The following is a 24,404-nucleotide window of genomic DNA, read 5'->3' as shown; positions in this document are numbered from 1 at the left end:
GCCCATTCAGTATAATGTTGTCTGTGGGTTTGTCATAGATGGCTCTTACTATTTTGAGCTTTGTTCCTTCAATACCTAGTTTATTGAGAGTTTTTAAACATGAAGGGATGTTGAATTTTATCAAAAGCCTTTCTACATTTATTGAGATAATCATGTGGTTTTTGTCTTTAGTTATGTATGTGATGAATCACATTTATTGATTTTCATATGTTGAACCAACCTTGCATCCTGAGGATGAAGGCTACTTGATCATAGTGCATTAGCTTTTTGATGTGCTGCTGGATTTGGTTTGCAGGTATTTTGTTGAGAATATTTGCATTGATGTTCATCAAGGATATTGATTGGCCTGAAGTTTTCTTTTTCTGTTGTGTCTTTGCCAGGTTTTGGCATTAAGCTGATGATGGCCTCATAGAATGAGTTGGAGAGAAGTCCTTCCTCCTAAATTTTTTAGAATAGTTTCTGTAGGGATGGTACCAGTTCTTCTTTGTACATCTGGTAGAATTCGGCTATGACTCCATCAGGTCCTGGGCTTTTTTTGATTGGCAGGCTATTTATTATTGATTCAATTTCAGAGCTTGTTATTGGTCTGTTCAGGGAATTGATTTCTTCTTGGTTCAGTCTTGGGACGGCGTATGTCTCCAGGAATTTATCCATTTCTTCCAAATTTTCTAGTTTGTATATGTAGTAGTGTTCATGGTAGTTTCTGGTGGCTGTTTTTATTTTTGTCAGCTCAGTAGTAACATTGTCTTCATCATTTCTAATTGTGTTTATTTGGATCTCCTCTCTTAATTAGTGTAGATTGTGGCCTGTTTTATTAATTTTTTTTCCAAAAAACCAACCCCTGGATTTGTTGATCTTTTGAATGTTTTTGAATTCTTGATTTTCAGCTCTGATTTTTGTTATTTCTTATCTTCTGCTAGCTTTGCAGTTGATTTGTTCTTGCTTCTCTATTTCTTTCAGTTGTGAAGTTAGGTTGTTAATTTGAGATCTTTGTAACTTTTTGATTTGGACATTTAGTGCTATGAATTTCCCTTAACACTGCCTTAGCTGTGTTCCAGAGATTCTGGTATGTTGTTTCTTTGTTCTCATTATTTTCAAAGAGCTTCTTGATTTCTGTCTTAATTTTATTATTTACTCAAAAGTCATTCAGGACCATGTTGTTTAATTTCCATGTAATTTTATGGTTTTGAGCGATTTTCATTGTGTTGACTTCTATTTTTATTGCACTGCAGTCCAAGAGTGTGTTTGGTATGACTTTGGTTCTTTTAGATATGTGGAGGATTGTTTTTATGTCCAATTATGTGGTCGATTTTAGAGTATGTGCCATGTGGCCATGAGAAGAATGTATATTCCGTTGTTTTTTGGGTGAAGACTTCTGTAAAGGTCTATCAGATCCATTTGGTCCAGTGCTGAATTTAGGTCTGGAATATCTTTGTTAATTTTCTGCCTTGATGATCTGTCTAATACTATCAGTGGTGTGTTGAAGTCTCTCACTATTACTGTCTGGGAATCTATGTCTCTTTGTAGGTCTCTAAGAACTTGCTTTATGAATCTTGGTGCTCCTGTCTTGGGTGCATATATATTTAGGATAGTTAGGTCTTCTTGTTGAATTGAACCCTTTACCATTAAGGTAATGCTCTTCCTTGTCTTTTTTGGTGTGAAATCTGTTTTGTCTGAAATTAGGATTGCAACCCTTGCTTTTTTCTGTTTTCCATTTGCTTGATAGCTTTTTCTCCATCCCTTATTTAGAGCCTGTGAGTGTCATTATGTGTGAGATGGGTCTCTTGAAGACAGCATACCATTGGGTCTTGCTTTTTTATCCAGCTTGCCACTGTGCCTTTTAAGTTGGACATTTGGCCAGTTTACATTCAAGGTTAGTATTGATATGTGTGGATTTGATTGTGTCATTGTGCTGTTAGCTGGTTATTATATTGGCTTGTTTGTGTGGTTGCTTTATAGTGACACTGGTCTCTGTGTTTGTGTTTTTGTACCAGCTGCTAGCGGTCTTTCCTTTCTATATTTAGTGTTCCTTTTCAAGATCTCTTGTAAGCAGATCTGGTGGAAATGAAGTCCCTCAACATTTGCTTATCTGAAAAGGATCTTATTTCTCCTTCACTTAGGAAGCTTAGTTTGGCTGAATATGAAATTCTTGGTTGAAGATTTTTTTCTTTAAGATGTTAAACATAGGCCCCCAATCCCTTCTGGCTTGTAGGCTTTCAGTTGAGAGGTCTGCTGTTAGCCTGATGGGGATCCCTTTGTAGGTGACCTGCACTGTCTTTCTGTCTGCCTTTCACATTCTTTCTTTCATTTCAACCTTGGAAAATCTGATGATTATGTGCCTTGGGGATGATTTTCTTGTGCAGAATTTTATAGGAGTTCTCTGTATTTCCTAAATTTGACTATTGGCCTCCCTAGCAAGATTGAGAAAGTTGATAGATGATATCCTGAAATATATTTTCTAATTTGTTTGCTTTCTCCCCTTTTCTGTCAGGAATGCCAGTGATTCATAGATTTGGCCCCTTTGCATAATCCCATACTTCTCAGAGGCTTTGTTCATTCTTTTGTATTCTTTTTCTTTATTTTTGTCTGATTGTCTTATTTCAGAGAACCAGTCTTCAAGTTCTGAGATTCTTTCCTCACTTTGGTTTATTCTGCTGTTAATACTTGTGATTACATTGTGAAATTCTTGTATTGTGTTATTCAGCTCCGTCAGACCTGTTAGGTTCTTTTTGATACCAGCTATTTTGTCCTTCAGCTCACAATAAAGTATCACTTTATTGTGATTCTTATTTTCCTTGGATTTGGTTTTACCATCCTACTGAATCTTGATGATCTTTGTTCCTATCCATATTCTGAATTCTATTTCTATCATTCCAGCCAGTTCAGCCTGGTTAAGAACTCTTGTTGGAGAACTGGTGCAGTTGTTTGGAGGACACCCTGACCATTGGAGTTACTGGAGTTCTTGCATTGGGTCTTTCTCATCTCTGCATGTGGATGTTTCTTTAATTGCAGTGTAGATTGAGTACAGTCAATAGGCTTCTTTTCTGGATGTTTTCACTGGGCTGAGGCTTTATGTAGGGTCTTTATTTGAAATTGACTTCTTGTCTCTGGTTTCAGAGTCAGGGTATGTTAGTGAGGTATTTTTGGTGTTGAAATTTTGGGGTGTGATCCAGCAGGTGACACTTAGGCTTATTGGTCAGTTGGTAGACTCTTGCTCAGTTGTATGGCTCCCCTATGTATGGTTCCTCACAGTTGCAGCCATGTTCCCTTTCAGTGCTCTGAAGGTGTGGGTTTCTCTACCCCTTGAGTGCTGGCTGTAATTCACAACTTGGCACTCCTGGGCTGCCTACTGCAGCTCTGGGGCAATCTCAGTGTTTATGTTCCTTCCCCATCATAGAGGCAGCAGAGGAAGATATCTTATTAGTGGTTGTGGCCAAGGGTCATTTGCTTGACTCCTGAGGGCTCCACCCCAGAGAAATGCAGGTCAGGAATCACTCAGTGCAGTCAGCCCAAGCCAGGGGTTCCCTGTCTGGTGACGAGCCATGGGGGATGTGTGCAACCCATGGGAGATGGACTGGCCTCCTCTCCTTGGGTCAACTGCACCTTGTTGAAGGTGTGGATGAGGAACTTAGAGTCTTTGCTCCTTCGTTAGTCCAAGGGTGGCAAGGGCAGTTTCACTGCAGAGGCAGTGGCATAGAGGCTTTCAGCTGCCGCTGGAGGCTCTGTCCAGGGAGTTGCTGAGTTAGTACTGGCTTGATAGCTCTGGGTGGGGGGTAGCTGGAGGCCCAGGCCTGGTGGACCTGCTTTTTAGTTTTCAATGACTCAGTCTTACCTATGTTTTAAGTTTATCCCTAAATATTTCACATTTTTGATGCAATTATAAGGAGTCTTTTTAAATTTTCATCTTCCAATTTTGATAACTATTACATAGAAATACAATTGATTCGTATATTTTGACCTTGTAACCTATAGCCTTGATGAATTCATTTATTAGTTACATTAGCTATTTTATAGATTCCTTGGAATGTTCTACATACATAACATGTCTTTATGAATAAAGACAGTTTTCCTTCTTCCTTTCCAAACTGTATGTCTTTTATATCTTTCTCTTGCCTTATTGCACTTGCTAGAACTTTCAGTACACACAGACTGTGAGAATAAACATTCTATATATACAACTTTTTAGTCTTTCACCATGAAGTGTGAAGATTGATGTAGATTTTTATACTTTTTTTATATTAAATTGAGAAAGTTCCCTTACTAGTCTGTGAACACCTATTTATTATGAATGGATGTTGAATTTTGTTCATTGTAGTTCCTGCATCTATGAGATAATATTTCTCTTTTATTCTGTTCATATGGTAAGTTACATTTATTTTTCAGATATTAAATCAACTGCATTTCTGGGATAAACCCTACTTACTCATGATGATTATCCATTTTATATATTGTTTGATTCCATTTGTTAACATTTTATGAAGGATTTTTGTGTCTGTGTTCATGAGGGATATTGGCCTATAGTTTCCTTTTCTTGTAATATCTTTGTCTGGTTTTCAAGTCATGATATGTTGACCTCATAAAAAATGTTGAGAAGTATTTCCACTTACTCTTTTCAATATAGTTTCTATAGATTTGGTGTCATGTCTTTCTATAATTAAAAGAACTCACAAATAAAATCACTTAGGCCTATGGTTTTTTTTGGGGGTAAAGTTTTTAATTACTAATTCAGTTTTAAAAATAGCTATTGTGTAAATATTATGAATTATATCACATTTGATAGTGTGGTTTGATTAAATCAGGATCCAAAAAAGTCCATTCATTGAGCCTATTGCTATGTCTTTTCATCCTTTATAATCTGTGACTTCCCCTTCCTCTTTTTTTTTTTTCCAACTTATCTTTAAAGGAACTGGCTCATTTGTCCTTTAGAATTTTCCGCATTTTGTATTTTGCCTGTGGCATTGTACCTGATGTCATTACTGTTTTTTCTGTTCCTATATTTCCTCTTAATTGGACTTAGATCTAGGGGCTTGATCAGATTCATTCAATGTTTTGGCAAGAATACATCATGGGTGGCCATGGGTACATTACTAGAAGTTAAATATTTCTTGCTATCTATTTCTCTTTGTAATGTTCGCAGCCATTGACTATGATTGTCTAGATCCATTATTTCATTAGTGGCTACAAACTGGTGATAATTCTGTTACTATTTTGGTACTAGAAAACTTTAAAGAAAAACTTTCCCTCATCAACTATTTTCTTATGCTGGAAAAACTACAGAGTAAAGGCCGTTTATATAATAAAGGCTTTGTTCTTTGTCTTCTTACCACTTTTCAGAATAATTAGTTTGGCTCCCTAGAATCCTCCAAAGGTGACCAATGAGGTGTTTTGTTTTGTTGTATCATTATAAAGTAATGCACTGAGATATAATTGGTATGTTTCAATCTCTGCAGTTACTTTTTTCATTGATGGCATATACATCCTGAACTTTAGCAGATAATACTAAGTTCATTTTTCAAAGTGGTTGTATCAATTTTGTACTCCCAAGAACAGTATATTTTCTGAAGCATACTTAGTGTTTTCATACTTTATATATTTTGCAAGTAGGTTTGGAGTATAAGGGTATATTACTGTGGTTTCACTGCTATTTCTTCATTTTTAAAAATTTAGGACATTAAGTACCGATATACTGATGAGTATAACTTAGGTCTCTTGTATTTCCCCAATATATTTACTACTTCTTTCTTCATTCTCAGTATAATTATAATTTAGGTTTCAATCTATATTTATGATGATGATGATGATGATTATTATTATTAAATTTTAGAGACAGGGTCTTGGTCTGTTGCCCAGGCTGGAGTTCAGTGGCACCATCTTAGCTCACTGTAACCTCAAATTCATGGCTCAGGAGATCTGCCTGCCTCAGTCTCCCGAGTAGCTAGGACTATAAGCACGTGCCACCATGCCTGGCTAATTTTTCATGTTTTTTTTTTTTGTAGAGACAGGGTCTCTCACTGTGTTGCCCAGACAGGTCTTGAACTCTGCTAGTGAGACCATGTGGTATTTGGTTTTCTGTTTCTGAGTTAGTTCACTTAGGACAATGGTCTCTAGTTCCATTTGTGCTACTGCAGAGGACATGATTTCATTCTTTTTTATGGCTGCACAAAAGGAGTTTGTGCAAGCAATCCTGTCTCAGCCTCCCAAAGCTTTAGGATTACAGGTGTGAGCTGCTGTACCTGACTGTATATTATTTGATATGAGTATAATTGTTACACATAATTTTGTTCACCTTGTATATTATGTTTATTTTGCCTTTCTTCCATCTCTCTTTGTTTTTCATGGAGTCAATAATTGCCTTTTTTTAATTCATTAGTTTCCTATGTATATATATTACTAATTTTTCTAATAAAACTATAATACTTCCTTCGATTTTACCAAACATCAAATAATCTATTAATTTTCCTTCTTTGTCTTTTTTTTGTTTTGTTTTGTTTTGAGACAGAATTTCGCTCGTTGCCCAGGCGAGAGTGCAATGGCACGATCTTGGCTCACCGCAACCTCCGCCTCTGGGGTTCAAGCAATTCTCCTGCCTCAGCCTCCTGAGTAGCTGGGATTACAGGCATGCACCACCACACTCGGCTAATTTTGTATTTTTAGTAGAGACAGGGTTTCTTCATGTTGGTTAGGCTGGTTTTGAACTCCTGACCTCAGGTGATCCGCCTGCCTTGGTCTTCCAAAGTTCTGGGATTACAGGCGTGAGCCACTGTGCCTGGCCTGCCTTTCTTTCTTTTTCTTTCTTTTCTTTCTTTCTTTCTTTTTTCTTTCTTTCTCTTTCTTTCTTTTTCTTTCTTTCTCTTTCTTTCTCTCTCTCTCTCTCTCTTTCTCTCTTTCTCTCCCTTTCTCTTTCTCTCTTTCTCTCTCTCTCCCTTTCTCTTTCTCTCTTTCTCTCTCTGTCTTTCTTTCTCTCTTTCCTTCTTTCTTACCATGGGGACATCGCAGAGACTTCCCCCCTGCCTCAGTATGGTTTCACTGTGCCCTTGGCCTATTGCAGAGCTGTTGCCTTGAGTTCTTGTTCATTGTTCTTGGAATTCTTTTTGCTCCTCCTTTGTATTAAATCCTATTTCACCCCTTCTCAAGAAAGAGAAATACTTACCTAATTGTTCAGATTTTAGTGTGTAGAGTTGCTGTGGTTAAAAGTTCTTAGGAAAAAGTTATGACTGGTGTTCTCTTCTGTCCTTCTGTTGCACGGTGGGAAACGGGGTGGATGGCCTGGCAAGGTAAAGGGAATGGATAAATGATTGAATGGTAGAGATGTTGATAGAAGGCCCAAAGGCCCAGCTATCTTTCTCTCTTCCTTTCTGCCAAGGTACTTCCAGTTTGGGGCTAAAGCACCAGCTGTAGCCCAGAGAAACCCCACAGTAAGCAATGGGACCAAATGCTCTTTCTTGTTGTAAGCGTCTTGTTTTTTTGGGTTCCATTTCTCATGTGTCTGGATGACAATCTTGAGATCATAATTGCAGCGTCTTAGATTCAGCCTTGGATGTAATGGGAGAAGGGCATGAGGTGGGGGCAGTATTGGCAGAAAGCAAACATGGTTTGTTCTGAGACTAGTACAAGTAGTTTAGGAAAAATGAATGTTTGTGTAATGGAAATTTTTCTGCATTAACATTTGAGGCCATATGGATAGCTAACAGTAAATATTACCATGCCTTGATTTTTCCATGTCCCTTTTGTATTCATGCCCCTAGGAGAAAACTTGTGGAGAGGACTAGCTATGATTTGGGAAAGAACTCTTGAATTCTGTGATGCCTTGGTCAAAGTACCATTTTATTTTTTATTTCGTCATTTTATTTTAGATTCGGGGGGTACGTGTGTTTGTTACATGGGTATGTTGCATACTGGTGGGGATTGGGTTTCTAGTGTACCCAGTACCCAAATAGTGAACATAGTACCCAGTAGGTTATTCTTCAACCCTTGCTCTCCCCCACCTCCCCACTTTTGAAGTCCCCAGCATCAATTAGTTCCATCTTTATGACCATGTGTACCCATTGTATAGCTCTCATTTATAAGTGAGAACATGCACTATTTGGTTTTCTGTTTCTGAGTTAGTTCACTTAGGACAGTGGTCTTTACCTTCATTTATGTTGGTTCAAAGGATATGGACATGAATTCATTCTTTTTTATGACTGCACAAAGTACCATTTTTTTCTTTTTTCAGATGGAGTCTCACTCTGTTGCCCAGGCTGGAGTGCAGTGGCCGATTTTGGCTCACTGCAACCTCTGCCTCCTGGGTTCAAGTGATTCTCCTGCCTCAGCCTCCTGAGTAGCTGGGCACACGCCACCATGCCTGGTTAATTTTTGTATTTATTTATTTATTTATTTATTTTTGAGACAGAGTCTCGCTGTGTCACCCAGGCTAGAGTTCAGTGCACAATCTCGGCTCACTGCAACCCCTGCCTCCCGGGTTTAAATGATTCTCCTGCCTCAGCCTCCCAAGTAACTGGACTACAGGCGCCCGCCACCATGCCTGGCTAATTTTTATATTTTTAGTGGAGATGAGGTTTCATTATGTTGGCCAGGCTGGTCTTAAACTCCTGACCTCGTGATCTGCCCTCCTCAGCCTCCCGAAGTGCTGGGATTACAGGCGCTTAAGCCACCATGCCCGGCCAATTTTTGTATTTTTAATAGAGACAGAGGTTCACCATGTTGGCCATCCTGGTCTCGAACTCTTGACCTCAAGTGATCCACTGCCTTGGCCTCCCAAAGTGTTGAGATTACAGGTGTGAGCCACTGCACCTGGCCTAAAGTACCATTTTAATAGTCCTGCAAATCTATCTTTTCTAACACACTTGATCTAATCAGTTAGATTGTCTCAAAGATTACAATATGGTGTTAAAATTACCTTCTTGTCTGTTATATCCTTTTGAGATGGTAGGATTTAATAGTAGCCAATTAGACAATCAGGACTTTCCTGTGTAGAAAATTTGAAGTTCTCTAAATGGTCTGGAACAAGTGTCCTTTAGCAAGAAACAAAAAATAATCTTTGCATTGCATAGCTGTTAAGTTTTACAAATAAATGTGGAATAGATGACTGAGCAATGCTGAAATTCATTTTTCTTGGTTGCTATTTTAAGAATAAATCAGGCTCAACAATGAAAAAGACACTTGCCCCCAAAATTCATTTGTTGAAGCCCTAACCCCCATTGTGACTATATTTGGAGAGAGGGCCTTTATGGGAGTAATTAAGGTTAAATGACGTCATAAGGGTGGGGCCCTAATCCAGTATGACTATTGTCCTTATAAGGAGAGAGAGACATCAGGGATGTGCTCACCTGGAGAAAAGGCTATCTGAGGACACAGAAAGAAGGAAGCCATCTGCAAGCCAAGGAGAGGGGGCTCAAGAGAAACCAACCCTGCTGACCTGTTGGTCTTGGACTTCCAGCCTCCACAACTGTGAGGAAATAAATGTCTGTTGTATAAGCCACCTATCTGTGGTATTTTATGGCAGCCTTAGCTGACTAATGCAGATACATAACTCACTCAAAAAATGAACAAAATTTGCATTTAAAAATGTAAAAATGGCCAGGCATGGTGGCTCATACCTGCAATCCTAGCATTTTGGGTGGCTGAGGTGGGCAGACTGCTTGAAGCCAGGAGTTTGAGACCAACCATGGCCAACATGGCGTGACATGTCTCTCCTAAAAATACAAAATTTAGCTGGGCATGGTGGTACACGCCTGTAAACCCAGCTAGTCAAGAGGCTGAGGCATGAGAATTGCTTGAACCCGGGAGGTGGAGGTTGCAGTGAGCTGAGATTGTGCCAATGCACTCCAGTCTGGGTGACAGAGCAAGACTCTGTCTCAAAAAAAAAAAAAAAAAAAAAAGGCAGTTAAAAAAATTGCAAAATTTAAAATATGCTAATTTTAGTAATAATTATTTGAGTCCTTTGTATGTCACAAGCTAAGCATAATACTGTCTCCTCCATCACCCATACAAACTGGAGGCTTTGAGTAAAGTGTCATTCTCTACTAAGTGTATCCAAGACTTTGTACTTTTCTTGCAACATTTCTTTAAAATTATTTCACAATAAATTTTAAAAAAATATATAAAAGGATATAGATGATGACCTGAAACAACAAAAAACCCCCCACAAGTTTTCCCAAACTGAGGATATGCAACTCAGATTGAATGTATATATTTATTATAATCTCCAAAATAATTTCACTTGGTACAACTGCTTCTTAAAACCATATCAATATCAGGCTCAGAATTTAATTACAACCAAGCAATTCACAAAAACACTTTGAGCAACAAAACATGCTTAATATTTCTTTGAGAAAGATCCTTCAAATATGTGTACAGCGTCACTGGGAGTTACACAAAACTGTTACAAGGTGACCATTAAGTGCCCCAATTCTGCACTTCTGACATACACGAATGGCTAATGTAACCACGTTTGGGAATCTTTTTACATCTCAAAATAAAGCTTTCTGCTGCAACCTGCCATCCTTTTAAATTTTAAAGGATATTCTTGGTAATTCCTTAGGAAAGTAAAACTACACACACTTTCAGAGAAACAATAAGCTTCTTAGATTTTTAAAATTTTTTATATTATACACTTCAATTATGGGTTATTTATTAAAGACTTTAAAAAATTTATGTTACATCTTTAAAAGTACCAATTAGTGAGGGAAAAAGTTGAAAATATTTACCAGCAGGTTAGGTTCTCCTGAAATCAGTTTTCTGGATAAATAAATGTAGTATCACTAAACAATTTTCACTATGTATTTTATACATAGCCTGGAAAGAATAGTATTTTGGACTGTAATTTTCACATCTTAAATAGTATTTTTTTCTTTATCCCTTTGATAATACCAAACTCTTTCTCTTAAAAATTTGTATCTATTTTATAGATATGAATCTTACTATGAATTTTCAACTTTGACTCGAACTTGTTTATGAAAAATATCTAACATCTGCAACTTCAGCTGGTTATACTGGAAGGAGAGGGGTTGCGATAATTTTATTATACCTTGTATTAACAATAAACCTTCTCACAGAGAAGAAAATACTTTAAATACCTTAAATCATATGTACAACAATAAAAATTCACATTTCATGCTTTAGTGAGACACTTAAATCATCCATAAGGCAGTCCTCATAGTTTATTGGAATAGAGGCTTTCTAATATCTGGGCCTCTGCTGTGTGCCAAATACGACGAAGCTCTGGATGTTATGACAGCAGCCAAACTCCTGCCATCCTCCTATCTAGTAGAAAAACTGAGGGTAGGTCTTCCCAGCCATCAAGTTGTGACCACAATCCTCTGTCATAGTGGGGTAGCATCTGACGTGCTGCAGGCCTCAGGACCCATGTGAGTCAACTCGATTGTTTGAAAAGTGCTCAAAAGGCAGGATGTTCTCTAATGTGAGTTGGAGGATGACGATAGCCCTTCTGAGCACAGCTAAATGTGACATACATGTGTCTATTGCACAGGATTTTATAAGGGTCCAGAAACAGTACTGTATTTCCTTCCTTACCTATTATATACATTTTTCTGATAAGTTCAGTGTTTCACTGGGAAATGTGACTTGCAGGGAGCTCCCCTTAGGGGCAGGCCCAGCCCTGCTGCTCCCACCAGCCTCATCCACCAGTAAGACACTCTCTGAGTCCTGACCCTGTGAAGAGTCTGAGGTCTCTGATATTCGCAAAGTCCTCAGTGAGGTGGTGTCTTCCTGGGCCAGGCCCATGCCAGGCACACCTGGAAGCAAATTCCTGCCTCCAAGGCCATTTTCACTGAGGTCTGGCAGTGAGAGGTCTGGCAGGAGGGTCTGAGATGTACTGCTGATCTCCTTCAGCTCCCGGGAGATGAAGGAGCGAGAGTGGCCTGACATGGCAGAAGATGTCCTTCGACTGTCTGAGCAGTGCTGTCCGGAGCGCTCTCTGCGGGACCCGCCAATGCGGCAGAAGAGGCATTTGATCTTCTCTATTGCTTTACTGAGCACTGTCTTTCTCAGGAGGATATATATCCAGGGGTCTAGGATGGGGTTCACAGAAGCAATTCGGATGGCCTGCAAATCTGGATTTTTACTGACTTCTCGCTCCAAACTTGGCTGATACAACTGGTTGACGAATACTCGCACCTGCGTAAGTGAGATCGCACATTTAGATTTCATCATTAATCAATTGGGAAAACATATAAATGCTATGTCTACCTTATCAATATTAGGAAGCTGCCTTCATTTCTGATAATAAGTTCCAGGAAAAGAGGAAGCTACATAATAAGCCTCAGAAAAACCAGTCATGGGCTGGGCATGGTGGCTCACGCCTGTAATCCCAGCACTTTGGGAGGCCGAGGCGGGTGGATCACTTGAGGTCAGGATTCTGAGACCAACTTGTTCAACATGGCGAAACCCCAACTCTACTAAAAATACAAACATTAGGCTAGGTGTGGTGGCTCACGCCTGTAATCCCAGCATTTTGGTAGGCCGAGGTAGGCGGATCACAAAGTCAAGAGATTGAGACCATCCTGGCCAACATGGTGAAACCCCATCTCTACTAAAAATACAAAAATTAGCTGGGCGTGGTGGCATGCGCCTGTAGTCCCAGCTACTCAGGAGGCTGAGGCAGGAGAATCATTTGAACCCGGAAGGCGGAGGTTGCAGTGAGCTGTGATCGCGCCACTGCACTCCAGCCTGGTGACAGAGCGAGACTCCATCTCAAGAAAACAAAAATTAGCCAGGTGTGGCGGCACACGCCTATAATCCCAGCCACTCAGGAGGCTGAGGCAGGAGAATCGCTTGAACACGGCGGGTGGAGGCTGCAGTGAGCTGAGATGGTGCCACTGCACTCCAGGGCAACAGAGCAAGAATCTGTTTAAAAAAAAAATAAAAAAATAAAAACCAGTCACTGCAAAAATGCAATTACATGTTCTGAGTTAGTACAGCTTTAATATTTTTTTAACTATCTTAGATTATCTTCCCTAGAGCAAAGACAGTATACAAAAATGCAATGTGAGTGCAGGTCACATATGTATAAAGTGTTCTTGAGAAGCATTTTATTAACTTCATTTCTGCGAGTGCTTTTAAGTTTCTGTAATTCTAATGAAGTAGCTTTTTTCCCCCAAAAGCTACTGATTTCTCTTATACCAGCTGTCATTTTACGTAATTTAAAGGAAACTCATTTTATAAGTCAATTAACCATCTAATCATCAGAACAAGGCCAAGATTCTTGTATTTTAGTCTAGAAAGAATATGCTGAAAAGTTTTACACCAACGGCAGGATCTCCTGTCACCCAGAATGACCAGAGAATAGTTTTCATTTTCTCTGTGACTCTGTTCCCCAGTTATAGTAATCACAATGGATGAGTGAGAATTTGCTAAATTTAGAAGGAAGGACATCACATTTCAAATAGAGGTAGCTCCATGTGCAAAGTCATGGAAGAATGAAATGATATGTCAACATCTGGGAACTTCAAATGATTCAGCGAATGGAGCATGAATTTGTGTAAACTTACATGATCACTTTAATCCTTAGGGGAAAATGCATTTGTTAAATGTACATGTATATATATTTTTGAGACAGGGTCTCACTCTGTCGCCCAGGCTGGAGTGCAGTGGTGTAATCATTGCTCACTGCAGCCTTGACCTCCTGGGCTCCAGCAATCCTCCTGCCATAGCCTCCTGAGTAACTGGGACTACAGGTGTGTGCCACCATGCCTGGCTAACTGTTATCATTTTTGTAGAGATGAGGTCTTTCTGTGTTGCCCAGGCTGGTCTCTAACTCTTGAGCTCAAGTGATCTGCCCGCTGCAGTCTCCCAAAGTGCTAAGATTACAGGAGTGAGCCACCATGCTCAGCCTCAAATTTACTCTTAAAGTATTACGATTTTTTTGCCTAGATATTACTTCTAATTCCACTGGGATCATTTATATAAAAATCTCATCTGTAATTAATATGGAAACAGTAGTAGCAGTAATTCACATAGAAATAGAAATAGTAGTATAGAAATAAAAATAATTGCCATATATCTTTAGTAATGATTTAGTAATTATTTCTTGCCTTTAGTAATTATTTTAGGTTAGGGAGAAGAGGTTGAGTCTCACAGTCAAGGAAGATACATAAAAACCATAAAAAGGAGAAAGAAGAACTCACAAAAGCATAGCTGGAGCCATTTCACTAGGGGCAAATATCTCTAACAAGACTTGAGGACGTTGCTGCCTTACTATATACAGAGTAACAATGAATGACTCATGGTGTATGAATCACCTGGAACAGGGACAGTTTAGTTGAGGCTGATGTCAGTTCACAATGGAAAAGGCGATTCACTGACCATTTGCATGCGTTCCTTTGGCACTTTACTAGATGTAACAGTATTTGGGTCAGGATATTACAGAAACATTTTCAACAATTTGGGTAAAAGAAGGAAGTTTAAAATATTCGAAGAAATACATTTCATTAGTCTGCAAAATTAAACTTACATGAAACTTACTCCTGGATGATACTGGATCAGTAAGGTAGAACTGCATTTCTATTTCTTCCTTAACTGGAATTTAGATCTTAATTAGCTATAGGTCTCTGATCCTCTCTCAAAAGATTTTTGTTCATTTCCTCTGTTATTGTTTTGTTGTTATTCGCTTGTTTTAAGAACTTACACTCATTGAAAAATCTGACCTAAACTTATTTTGGCAGCAAAACTGAACTGAACAGACTGTGAAGCCATTTAGTTCAATTTATTCCACTTAGAGTGAATATTCCTATGTTCTGGTCCAGGAGTACTGTTCCAGTTCTGATGGGGATATTACATATTTTGCAATATATTATTGATTACTTTTCTAAAAGCCAAGAAATTCTGAATTCTGAAACTCATCTGCCCGTAAATATTTTGGATATGGGATCCCCCATAGGGCCTGTAAATCTCAGAGAATAAAATAGTGAAATGCCTCTAACAAAGATGAAATTAATATCTTGATATTTGGAAGACAGCTAAATCAAGAATGAACTAGAATGAACAGCAGTGTGTAATATCGCCTCTTAAAATACTTTTAGAAACTACGCTGGGATAAATGATAGTATCAAGGCAAAGCATACTTGATTTAAAAAAAAATCTTTACAAAAACTAGTAAAATAAAGCATCTTGGTTTCTTCCTTCCATAAGCTTTGAGGTCTTCAGCTATGCCTGGAAACTCAGCAGTTCCCTCAACTCTACAGGCCGTTTCTCAGATGAGGTATTTGTTACTGAGACCCAGAGGTTTTGAGGAACTTACGATGTCCCCTGCCCTGTTGGTGGCAGAGTCTGGTCTGGACCTCCATGTTGCCTTTTCGGTTCTACCAGTCTGGCTTTCTGTTTAATCATTATTTCCTGACAATGGAATTGTTGGTAAAAAGCATGAGGTCTATGTTTTATTCACATCACATACTACGTCCCTAAGGGTAGAAGAAATGATGGAGTTAAATCTGTTAGTATCAAGTCCTGTGTGTGGTCTCTGGAAAAGACCTACGGCCGGGTTTATGCGAACTTGAGCCTTCAAGCCTCCAGGTGGCAGTGTTGCTCCACTTGAGAGTTTCTGATACTCCATCTCTCCCTAACAAGCACTGTGTAAAGCCATCTCCGAGACTCGCAGAACAGAATTTTGGTTAAGCCTGAACCTGACGTTTCTGAGATTTTTGACACTGAAAATGTTTTATTGCTGGTTGCTTCTCCTACCACAACCTCAAGGGAAACATGGCTACTACTGAAAGGAAGAAAATTTTTGAATAGTTAAAATGGAATTTATAGCCATTCAAAGAAGTACATAAGGAGTTAGCATTTTAAAATTTCTGTGGCCTTTTAGAAAGGTCGGAATGTTGTAAAACAATTAATAAAAGGTTTTCATAATCAAAGGTGATGAGAGGCAAGGAAAGAATCATGTCTGTGCCTCATCTCATCCACAGCAGCAATGGATTTTGACTAGTACAGGAGGGAAGGAAAGGAGGCTGTATTAAAAGTATACTCTAGTTTAGAGTTTTCCATGGGGGAGGAAAAGTTTACAATTAGTACAAGCCACTGAACCTGGTCATTCAATGTCTTTTCGATAAAGGGGAGTTCACAGGGTAGTAAAAGTATGAGTTTAAAAAGCAAAAGTCCAAATTCAGGTAAAAACATCCTCAAAAGTTGGTCAGATTGAAAAGAATTAATATGAGTTTTACTTTGCAACACATCTCAATTGAGACTTACTTCAAGTAGGGAAAGAAAAAAGACAAAACAAACAAAAACTCCGCGCGTCTTGCAATGTTTGAAAACATATAGCAACCTCTGCTTCACTTTAAATAGGCTGCTTGATTTGCTGTTTCCAAGAGGGCAGGGACAGCCCCAGTTGAGATGGGGACATCCAGAGTAGTGCTTCAATGTCTTGTGAGGGGGTGAAAGCACTTTTAGGAATTTTTGTCCAACAGGCCCCATATGTTACATGATTAAACAAGTTCAGGCAGTTTTCAGTGTTGGAAGAGTGTGTTGCTGATAAAACTGAACCTCCAAGTCAGGAGGGAAAAAGACACTTATAAAACTCACTGAATATGGCCGGGCGCGGTGGCTCATGCCTGTAATCCCAGCACTTTGGGAGGCTGAGGCAGGCGGATCACCTGAGGTCAGGAGTTTGAGACCAGCCTGACTAACATGGAGAAACCCCGTCTCTACCAAAAATACAAAATCAGCCGGGCGTGGTGGTGCATGCCTATAATCCCAGCTACTTGGAAGGCTGAGGCAGGAGAATCACCTGAACCAGGGAGGCGGAGGTTGCGGTGAGCTGAGATTGTGCCATTGCGTTCCAGCCTGGGCAACAAGAGTGAAACTCCGTCTCAAAACAAAAACAAAAACAGAAAAACTCACTGAATACAAACAACGTATCTCCTTTCTTCCAATTTTAAGTCTTTTTCTTAGTAGCTGCTGATGTGTACATGTGGTTTGTTGTTAATATTGGCATATTACAGTATTCTAAATTATTTTATTTTCTTTAGAAAGGGTCTCACTCTGTCACCCAGGCTGGACTGCTGTGATACAAACATGGCTCATTGCAGCCTCAACCTCCTGGGCTCAAGCGATCCTCCAGCCTCAACCTTCCAAGTTGCTGGGACCCCAGGCACATGTTACCACACCCACCTCATTTTTTAAAAATTATGTTATTCACACTTTTTTAAGGATGAGTAGAGATTAGGGCTCAGGAGCAGTGGAACATAACTTTGAGGAAATGCAATAAGTTCAGAAGAAAATGTGGTGACAAGAAAGCTGTAAGGAGGCTATATGCTGTAGAGATAAATGCCCAAGCTTTGGAAGCAAACAGGCCTCTGTTCAAATCCTAGCTCTGCTCCTTACAACGTATGTACAAATTATTAAAGTGCTTAGTACAGTGCCTATCATATAACAGATACGTTGGCTCTCAGTACTTTTTTTTAACCCATATGTGGAAGCTTGCCCAGTGTGGAATGTATCAATAATTTGAAAACTGTAGCTTAGAGGTAGCTTTGGGATATAGTTAAATAATATGGTATCAAAAACATGTACTTCCTACTTAATAATCTGTTTGCAGGGAATGTTGAAGAAAGAATGTTGAACTCTTGATTAGACAGATTTAGTAATGGACTGTCAAAACAGTAATGCTTTCCAATAAGTGACAAGATCTGTAGCTGGATTTGAATGTGTGTGCTACTTGTTCTGTTCCAAGCACATAAAAGGAATTATCTGTATGTGCTCAGTTATCCCACTGCCTTGTGAAGAGTCCAAAATTGACACAGCTGTTACTAGAAGTTCTTATCACTTTCTTTTTTTCAAGTAAAGAATAGTGGAAATAATTATTGACTGGGTGGTGTGTAGGAGAGCTTGGTTCTTGTTCCTTCTAGGCCACTAGCTGGCCATTTGTAGAAGGCAAGTTAAATCTCTACAGGCTTTATAGGTCAACCTCTACACTGATTGTTCCTGGGTTTTTTTTTGTTTGTTTGCTTGTTTTTAAAGCTCTCACATTGAATATTCTGATAGGAGATGACAAGAATCACGTCAGGGCTGAGAAAAAAAATCCTGTTAGGAGATATTCAATACAAACAAATTGACAGGTCAACAAAGCATGGTGAAATGAGCATTAGACGAGGACTCACCTATAGCTACCCTGTAAGTTGCAGAATGATATAAATTCTTCATTTGCAGCTGGGGAAACTGAGGTGTAGAGAGAGTGAAAATACTGGTCAGCCCTACTTTCTCCTTAGAGCTTTTCAGGATTCAAATGAAATGCCAGATGTGGAAATAACTTACTTTTATGTTACTCAATAGTCTTCAAGTTACTACTACTGGGTCTGCAATTTCATGTTATGACTTAAAACTTGCTTCTAGGCATCGCAATTTTTTAAACTTAGCCAAATTTATTGGAACAAATCCAGTCTTTTAGATTCTGTTGTAGTCATACCCAAATTTGTGGCATTTCTCTTGTATGTATAGATGTGCTTCACACTCATCTGACATCCCATCAGTTGTTTTATGACTCCACTTCCAGTTTGCCTACAGTAAACAAAAGCATATCTATTTACTAAGTTTTCATCTGTCCTTATAAACTTTTGCTGATCAAATGCTGGTGAAAGCTTTATAAAGACAACTAGTTTATAGTAAGGAACCAAATAAACACTCACAGGAAGTATTTTCCTAAGGACCTAAGTTTTACCTCACCAAGGCAGAAGATTAATCAAATTAGCCATTCTGCCCCTAGCTGAGATGAATATTTGTTACTTCAGAGTTAAAAAATAAAAGAAAAAAGTAAGCAATAAATACAGTCTTGGGTTGCTTGTGTATGGGGGAAAATGACCTTCGAAACCCTATAGTAACTGTTTAGCCCTAAGGCAAAATATTTGATTATAATAATCATCTTAATATTCATTAGTAACTGCAAAATTAGGCACTAGTAATTCATCTAGCTACAGCATTTAAAACCAGGACCTTAGGAGGCTGTCTTGCTTGCACATTTCTAAAGAATGCAATCCTTTTCGTTTATCTTAAATGTAGACTCTCACTTCTTGTTCTCACAAAATTTTAGAAGTTCTCACTTCCAAAATTCTCCTATATTTAAAAAAACTATGAGACTGGTTATAAATAGAAGAATGGACAAAATGACAAGAACTACCTACCCACTAAATCTTGTCATGTGATGTTCCTTGTAGATCATACTTACACCTTCTCTGATCATTAATTATGACCCAGTTCAAAGAATGCTGCAGGTTCAGCACTGTTCCTTATATCCACAACTAATTTCCCAACCTTTCTCAAACTTCCACTCCAATCTTAACTCTATTTATGAAACATGTATATTTTGGATAGCAAATTAAAATTTATTTTTTTATACTAAACTCAATACCAACCCCCCTCTAAGAGCTGTAGCTCTTTCTTCCCTTGTGTCCAAGAGGCAAAACCTTGGCTGCTTTTCAGTGGCTGCTTGTTTTCCTTATGTATTATATCAAGCTTTCTGAAATTCCAGGTAAACTATATTTGCTTTGTTAGCCTTTCCAAAGCATTTAAAATGATTCCAAAGCTTTGATTTTCCTTAAATGGGATTAGCAACCACTTGATTTGATAAAATTAGATGCTTCATTAGTTTCTTTGGAACTGAAGATAGGCTCAACTGCTTTCAATGTCAGAGAGTTCTGAGCTTTAGTCTTAATTTACAACATGAATATGAAAACATGAAAAAAGAAAGTTGTAAAAGGAAGCCAAGGAAGACTGTATTTGCGGAAGGGTTTTTGATTATTTCAGTAATTGCTGAATTGTTGGGGGGGGGGCGCGGTGGGTGGGTAGCATAATGAACCCATTATTTATCACTAATTTACAATTAAACTGATTCTGAAATTAAATTTTAGTAGCCAAAACTAAAGGCGACAAACTGATGCCACTGCTATTTTAGGATTCCTTATTTCTCACAAAGCTATATAAATACTTGACTAATGGGATTACTTCTTAATTGAGCTAGTTTCAATTTTCAGGTTAAGATTACTTAAAATTTACTACATGTTACTAACATTATACAGGTGGACAGTATTTCTTGTTAGTTAAAATGTGGTTAATCTGCAAACCACAAATACAGCTCCTATAATTTCTTGCCTCTAGGTCCTCAAATAATTTCAAGGCTTTGTGTAAGGGCCCTGAATCTTAGGTCCAGGTCTACCACTTCAGCCTATGAGGTGAATTAAGCCTTGTATGTCTCTCTAGATGTTGGAAGAAAGTAATTCATCCATGGCTGTCCAGAAATCCATAGCTTTACATGCTTACTTCCAACCAAAACACATTTATAAAGTATGTGCATGTTGCTAAACTTCTAGCTCTAATTCCTCTGTCCCTTTAAGTGGATGTTCTGAAAATAACAACCATTCACTTTGTCATTTACTGTTCTGTAAAACACAAGGCAGTGGCCCAGGAACAGGGGCCCCATCAGGAGCAGAGTTGTTTTTTGCCAAAATCTCACTTTGTTCTAGGTTGCCATTACAGACAGTAAAATATATTTATGTGGCTCAAGTGTGACTTAACTCCGTAAATTATATTGGGTCCTGGAATGGCTTAAAGGCTCTCATGGCCAATTATATTTACTTCTGTTTATACAAATTGGTAAGAACCTACTGTATTCTGGCTCTCAGCCCCCTCTAAGTTCCTTCCATTTACAGTCACTTTTATCAAAGATATATTTTTACACCAAAGATCCCTGGACAGTATCAATAAGGAAAAGGAAGGAGTAATAGCCAGTACATTTTATTTTCTCTCGTTCCCAACAAGCGTAAGAAAAAGCAGCTACCTCTTTTTGAGTTGGTAGTTTAGAATTTCCAGGAATGCAGTGTTTTGGAAGATGGAAGAACTCATAACTAGTTGCTTTCAAGAGAAACTCTAGATAAAGTATTGCATTATTCTGTCTGTCTGCTTCTGGTGCATTCCATTTTAGCCACAGGCAAAGTAGAGAACTAGGTAGGGTTTGAGCCTTTCTGTTTATCATATTATAAAAGTTAATCCAAAGGCAATTCTTAAAAGATGAACTAAAAATGAAGTGTACCAAAACTCCAACCCACGCTTTACAAACGCAAAAATGAGAAATGTTCTACGAGGGAGACGTGATGTAATAACACATGAGCTGGGTCTGGCCTCAGACGGCCTAAGGTCCATTACAAGCTGTAGAGCTTTGGCTTGAAGAAACAAGACAGCCATCTCTAAACCTCGGTTTCTCTAAAATGGTACTGTACCTTGCACAGTTGTCGAGAATTCAAATCCCATACCCTATGTATATCAGCCTGTCCATAATTAGTCACCCTGAGAAACTTTGCTTTCCTGGCCTAGACAGAATGAAAGAAACTGAGTCTGGACCCTGCCCTGTATATGAATTAGAATTTGTGTGCTTTAAGCTGCCCTCCCAGGGCACACCATGGTAAAGAGCAGGGAGCCTAGCTTGACTGTGTAGTTTCGGCTGGATTATTTTAAGCATATCATTCACTCCCTCAGTGAAGTGAGGGAGTTAGACTAAAACACCTCTTGGTATCTCTTCTAGCTTTAAAATTCTACGCAATCCACGGGGGAAAAAATTCAAGAAACCTTGCATAAATCAAAACACCAAAAACCCCACTTTCCTTAGAAATGGTTTACAACGAACAGATCACCATCCCTGACGTTTCAGGTTTTGCAGTTCACAGTTCACAGTACGGAGGAGGAGTGGGCTAAGTCACACTACAGCAGGCTCCCCTCCATGTCTAACAGAGGGGACGGGGGGTTTTCTTGGAAGACTCGGCCAGCCAATGTCAGGCAGCAAGGGGTAAGGGCTGTCCCGGTAGAGAAAGAAACCCAGGCTTTCGGGAACATAAACTGGCGGATGTAGGGGCAAAGCACCTGCTAAATCTCGTTAGGGTTGGGACTTCAAAGAGGGTTGGGCCTGCTCTGAGAAACAGTGTGGAAATCCCAGCCCCGACCTAAAGGAGACACGTTCACTGCCAAGGACTCAGAGGGAAAGCAGGGAGCAGGGAACGGAGGCGGGAGGTGGATGCGAGAAAAGGGCCGAGTGGGGCCCCAGCCCCGGTCACTCACCACGAGCGGGATGGAGCAGATGAGCACCACCAGGGAGGTGGCAATGAGTAAGATGACCATCTGGATCTCGGCGCCCGCGATGCGGCGGAAGCTCCGGCGGCGCCGAAAGTCGCTGAGGCGCGGCAAGGCTGGGGAGGCAGCGGGGTGGCCCCGAGAGGCAACCGAGGTCACTGCGGCCGCGGCCGCGTGGTGCTGCTCGGTGCCCAGCGAGGTGCGGCGCATGAACTGGCGGTGCATGCGGAGCAGCGCGCCGCACACAAGCACGTTGCAGAGGACGGTGGCGAGAATGAGGAAGGAGCTGAAGCCCGCGTACATGTAGGAGTAGGCGGCGTGCGCCGTCACGTTGGTGGTCCAGTCGATGAAGCACCAGGTGTCTGGGTACTGCAGCCGCGAGCTACCGAGGCCCATGTTGGGCAGCGCGCAAAAGAGCACGTTGGACGCATAGACTGCAAAGAGCGTGAGGCCAGCCAACCGCTTGTCCACGTAGTGGCTGTAGAAATAGGCATGGTTGATGGCCAGGTAGCGCTCGACACTCATGGCGCAGATGATGCTGAGGCCGGACAGACTGAAGAAGAGCAGAATGAAGGTGCTGTACTCGCACAGCGGCTGGCCCCCGGGCCACTGGCCCTTCATGTACGTGGCGATGGTCACCGGGCTCACCAACAAAGTGCCCAACAGGTCGGTGACAGCCAGCCCACATACCAGCGTGTAGAAGGTCGTCTCTTTCTGCTCCTTGCGCGACTTGCACAGCACCACGATGGCCACCAGGTTGCCCACCACCCCGAAGATGAACATCACCGCCGGGATGGTCACTGGGCTGTTCAGCCGGTCGGGGATCAACGAGGCTGACGCATTGACCCCGGGAGTGGACATGATAGTGGCTGGCGGTGCGCAGCCTTGGAGTGCAAGGCTGGGTCTGGGGATAGTAGAAGAGAGACAAAGCTGCCGTGAGCGGAAATTACCACTTGTAAGGTGTTAGACCCGCGCCCAAGAAACGATACACTGATAAGACAAGGGGAGCAACTCGATCCTACTTTCTGGATTGTAGCCACTTACCAACTGCAGCCACCAAAATCTCCAGGCTCCCGATACGTCCTGCCAGCAGCACACTCTTGCTGACATTAATATTTATAAACTGATTTTCCCATTCCTCTTCCTCCCCGCAACCCAACTCACTCCATTGCCAAGATGAATAAGACCCATCTCGAGGGAAAAGTAGCTCGCTAGTGCTATTCCCGATAGATTCTGAATCAATAAAATGCTCACTGAAAACAAGTTACAAAAGCAATTTGGAAAGCGCGCTCTTCCCTTCTTGGCTCTCTTCGGCGAGTGTCGCATCCCTGCGTCCTCTACCCGTTGACCCCAACGCCAGCCCAACGCCATCTCACCTGTAGCGGCAGCAGCGGTGGCAGCCTCACGAGCCCCCAGGGTCAGCCCTCAGATGTCCTGGACCCGCCTCTAACCTGCTTTCACCTTGTCCCGCTCAGTCTGGAAATTGCCAAATCTTCAGCTTCTCAGAGCCGGTCTCAGTGGCTGTCGATTTTTGGACACTGAGGTCAGAGTTGCCAGCTTTCAAAAACTTGGGAAACGAGGGGCAGCGGGATGGGTCAGTGAAGAATGGTGCTGGATTTCTTACTCGCTATTTTTTTTCCTTCAGAGACGAGTCCCAGCTTTGCAGTGCCCGCCGGTCTCGTCCGCGGGAGGACAGCGTTCAGGTGTGAGGCCGTGCGCGCAGGTGGCGCGGAGCCTCGGTCCCCAGTTCTGGCCGCCCTCCGCCCCAGCCACGGGCAGCACGGGCAGCTACTGGAGTTTGCGGCTGCCGCTGAGGCCGCTCTTGGCTACCTGGGGGCGGCTCGGGGTCCACTCTGCCCGAGGCTCTGGCCTGGGGCTGTTCATCTTCCTCTCGGGCTGCCGGGCTTGGAGCTCCGCTCTCGCCTTTCCACCCTCTGTACAAACTTTTCTCCTCCTCCAAGTTTCCCTGGCGGAGGCGGAGGCAAACTGCGCGCTGCCCGGGCGCCCATTGGCCGGATTGGAAGGGGGCGGAGCGCGTCCTCCCTGGGCGCCGCAGGGGAGAGCGGCGGGGGGCGGTGTGCGGGCTGGGGCGGGGATGGGCTGCGCGGGGCGGGGCGGCTCCCGTGGTTTTCCCGCCCTCGGAGGTGCGGAGTGGGAGCTCGGAGGAGAGCTTGGGAAGCCCCGGTGCTTTCCCCGGCGACCGCTTAGCCGCTCCTGAACTCGGCTTCCAGTGGGGCCACCACTGAAACCAGCGACCGTTTCCGCCTTGCTGCCTGCCGCTCGGAGTGTACTATTTCTTGAACCTCCTGTCCGCGGGCCGCAACATCTAGATC

The 24,404-nt window shown here is 41.2% G+C and overlaps 1 protein-coding gene across 3 annotated transcripts; it reads right to left on the bottom strand.

The window, feature by feature from the left end:
* Window positions 1-10,401: 10,401 nt before the first annotated feature.
* Window positions 10,402-23,748, bottom strand: PTGER4 (prostaglandin E receptor 4). Of its 3 annotated transcripts, XM_058430144.1 has the most exons (4): window positions 23,236-23,336; window positions 22,060-22,975; window positions 18,425-18,516; window positions 11,889-12,138 (listed from the first exon to the last, which is right to left on the bottom strand). In XM_058430144.1, exons 1-4 carry the CDS (start codon window positions 23,238-23,240, stop codon window positions 12,045-12,047), a joined length of 1,107 nt encoding a protein of 368 aa, XP_058286127.1. In that variant the 5' UTR covers window positions 23,241-23,336; the 3' UTR covers window positions 11,889-12,044. The 3 variants fall into 3 exon arrangements, with proteins under 3 accessions (XP_031991091.1, XP_058286126.1, XP_058286127.1); XM_032135200.2 differs by lacking the exons at window positions 18,425-18,516; window positions 23,236-23,336 and adding an exon at window positions 23,448-23,748 and having other exon boundaries at window positions 10,402-12,138; XM_058430143.1 differs by lacking the exon at window positions 18,425-18,516 and having other exon boundaries at window positions 10,402-12,138.
* Between the last annotated feature and the right edge of the window lie 656 nt (window positions 23,749-24,404).

The sequence above is a fragment of the Hylobates moloch genome, unplaced genomic scaffold, assembly GCF_009828535.3.
Source record: "Hylobates moloch isolate HMO894 unplaced genomic scaffold, HMol_V3 SCAFFOLD_17, whole genome shotgun sequence".
NCBI classification, from domain to species: domain Eukaryota; kingdom Metazoa; phylum Chordata; class Mammalia; order Primates; family Hylobatidae; genus Hylobates; species Hylobates moloch.
The sequence above is the reverse complement of the archived record's forward strand: the minus strand, read 5'-3'. Positions and strand labels throughout refer to the sequence as shown.

Coding starts and splice junctions, on each gene's coding strand:
- PTGER4 (XM_058430143.1), bottom strand. Junction 12,139..22,059: donor TCTGCTCCATCCCGCTCGTG/GTGAGTGACCGG, acceptor TCACTTACGCAG/GTGCGAGTATTCGTCAACCA.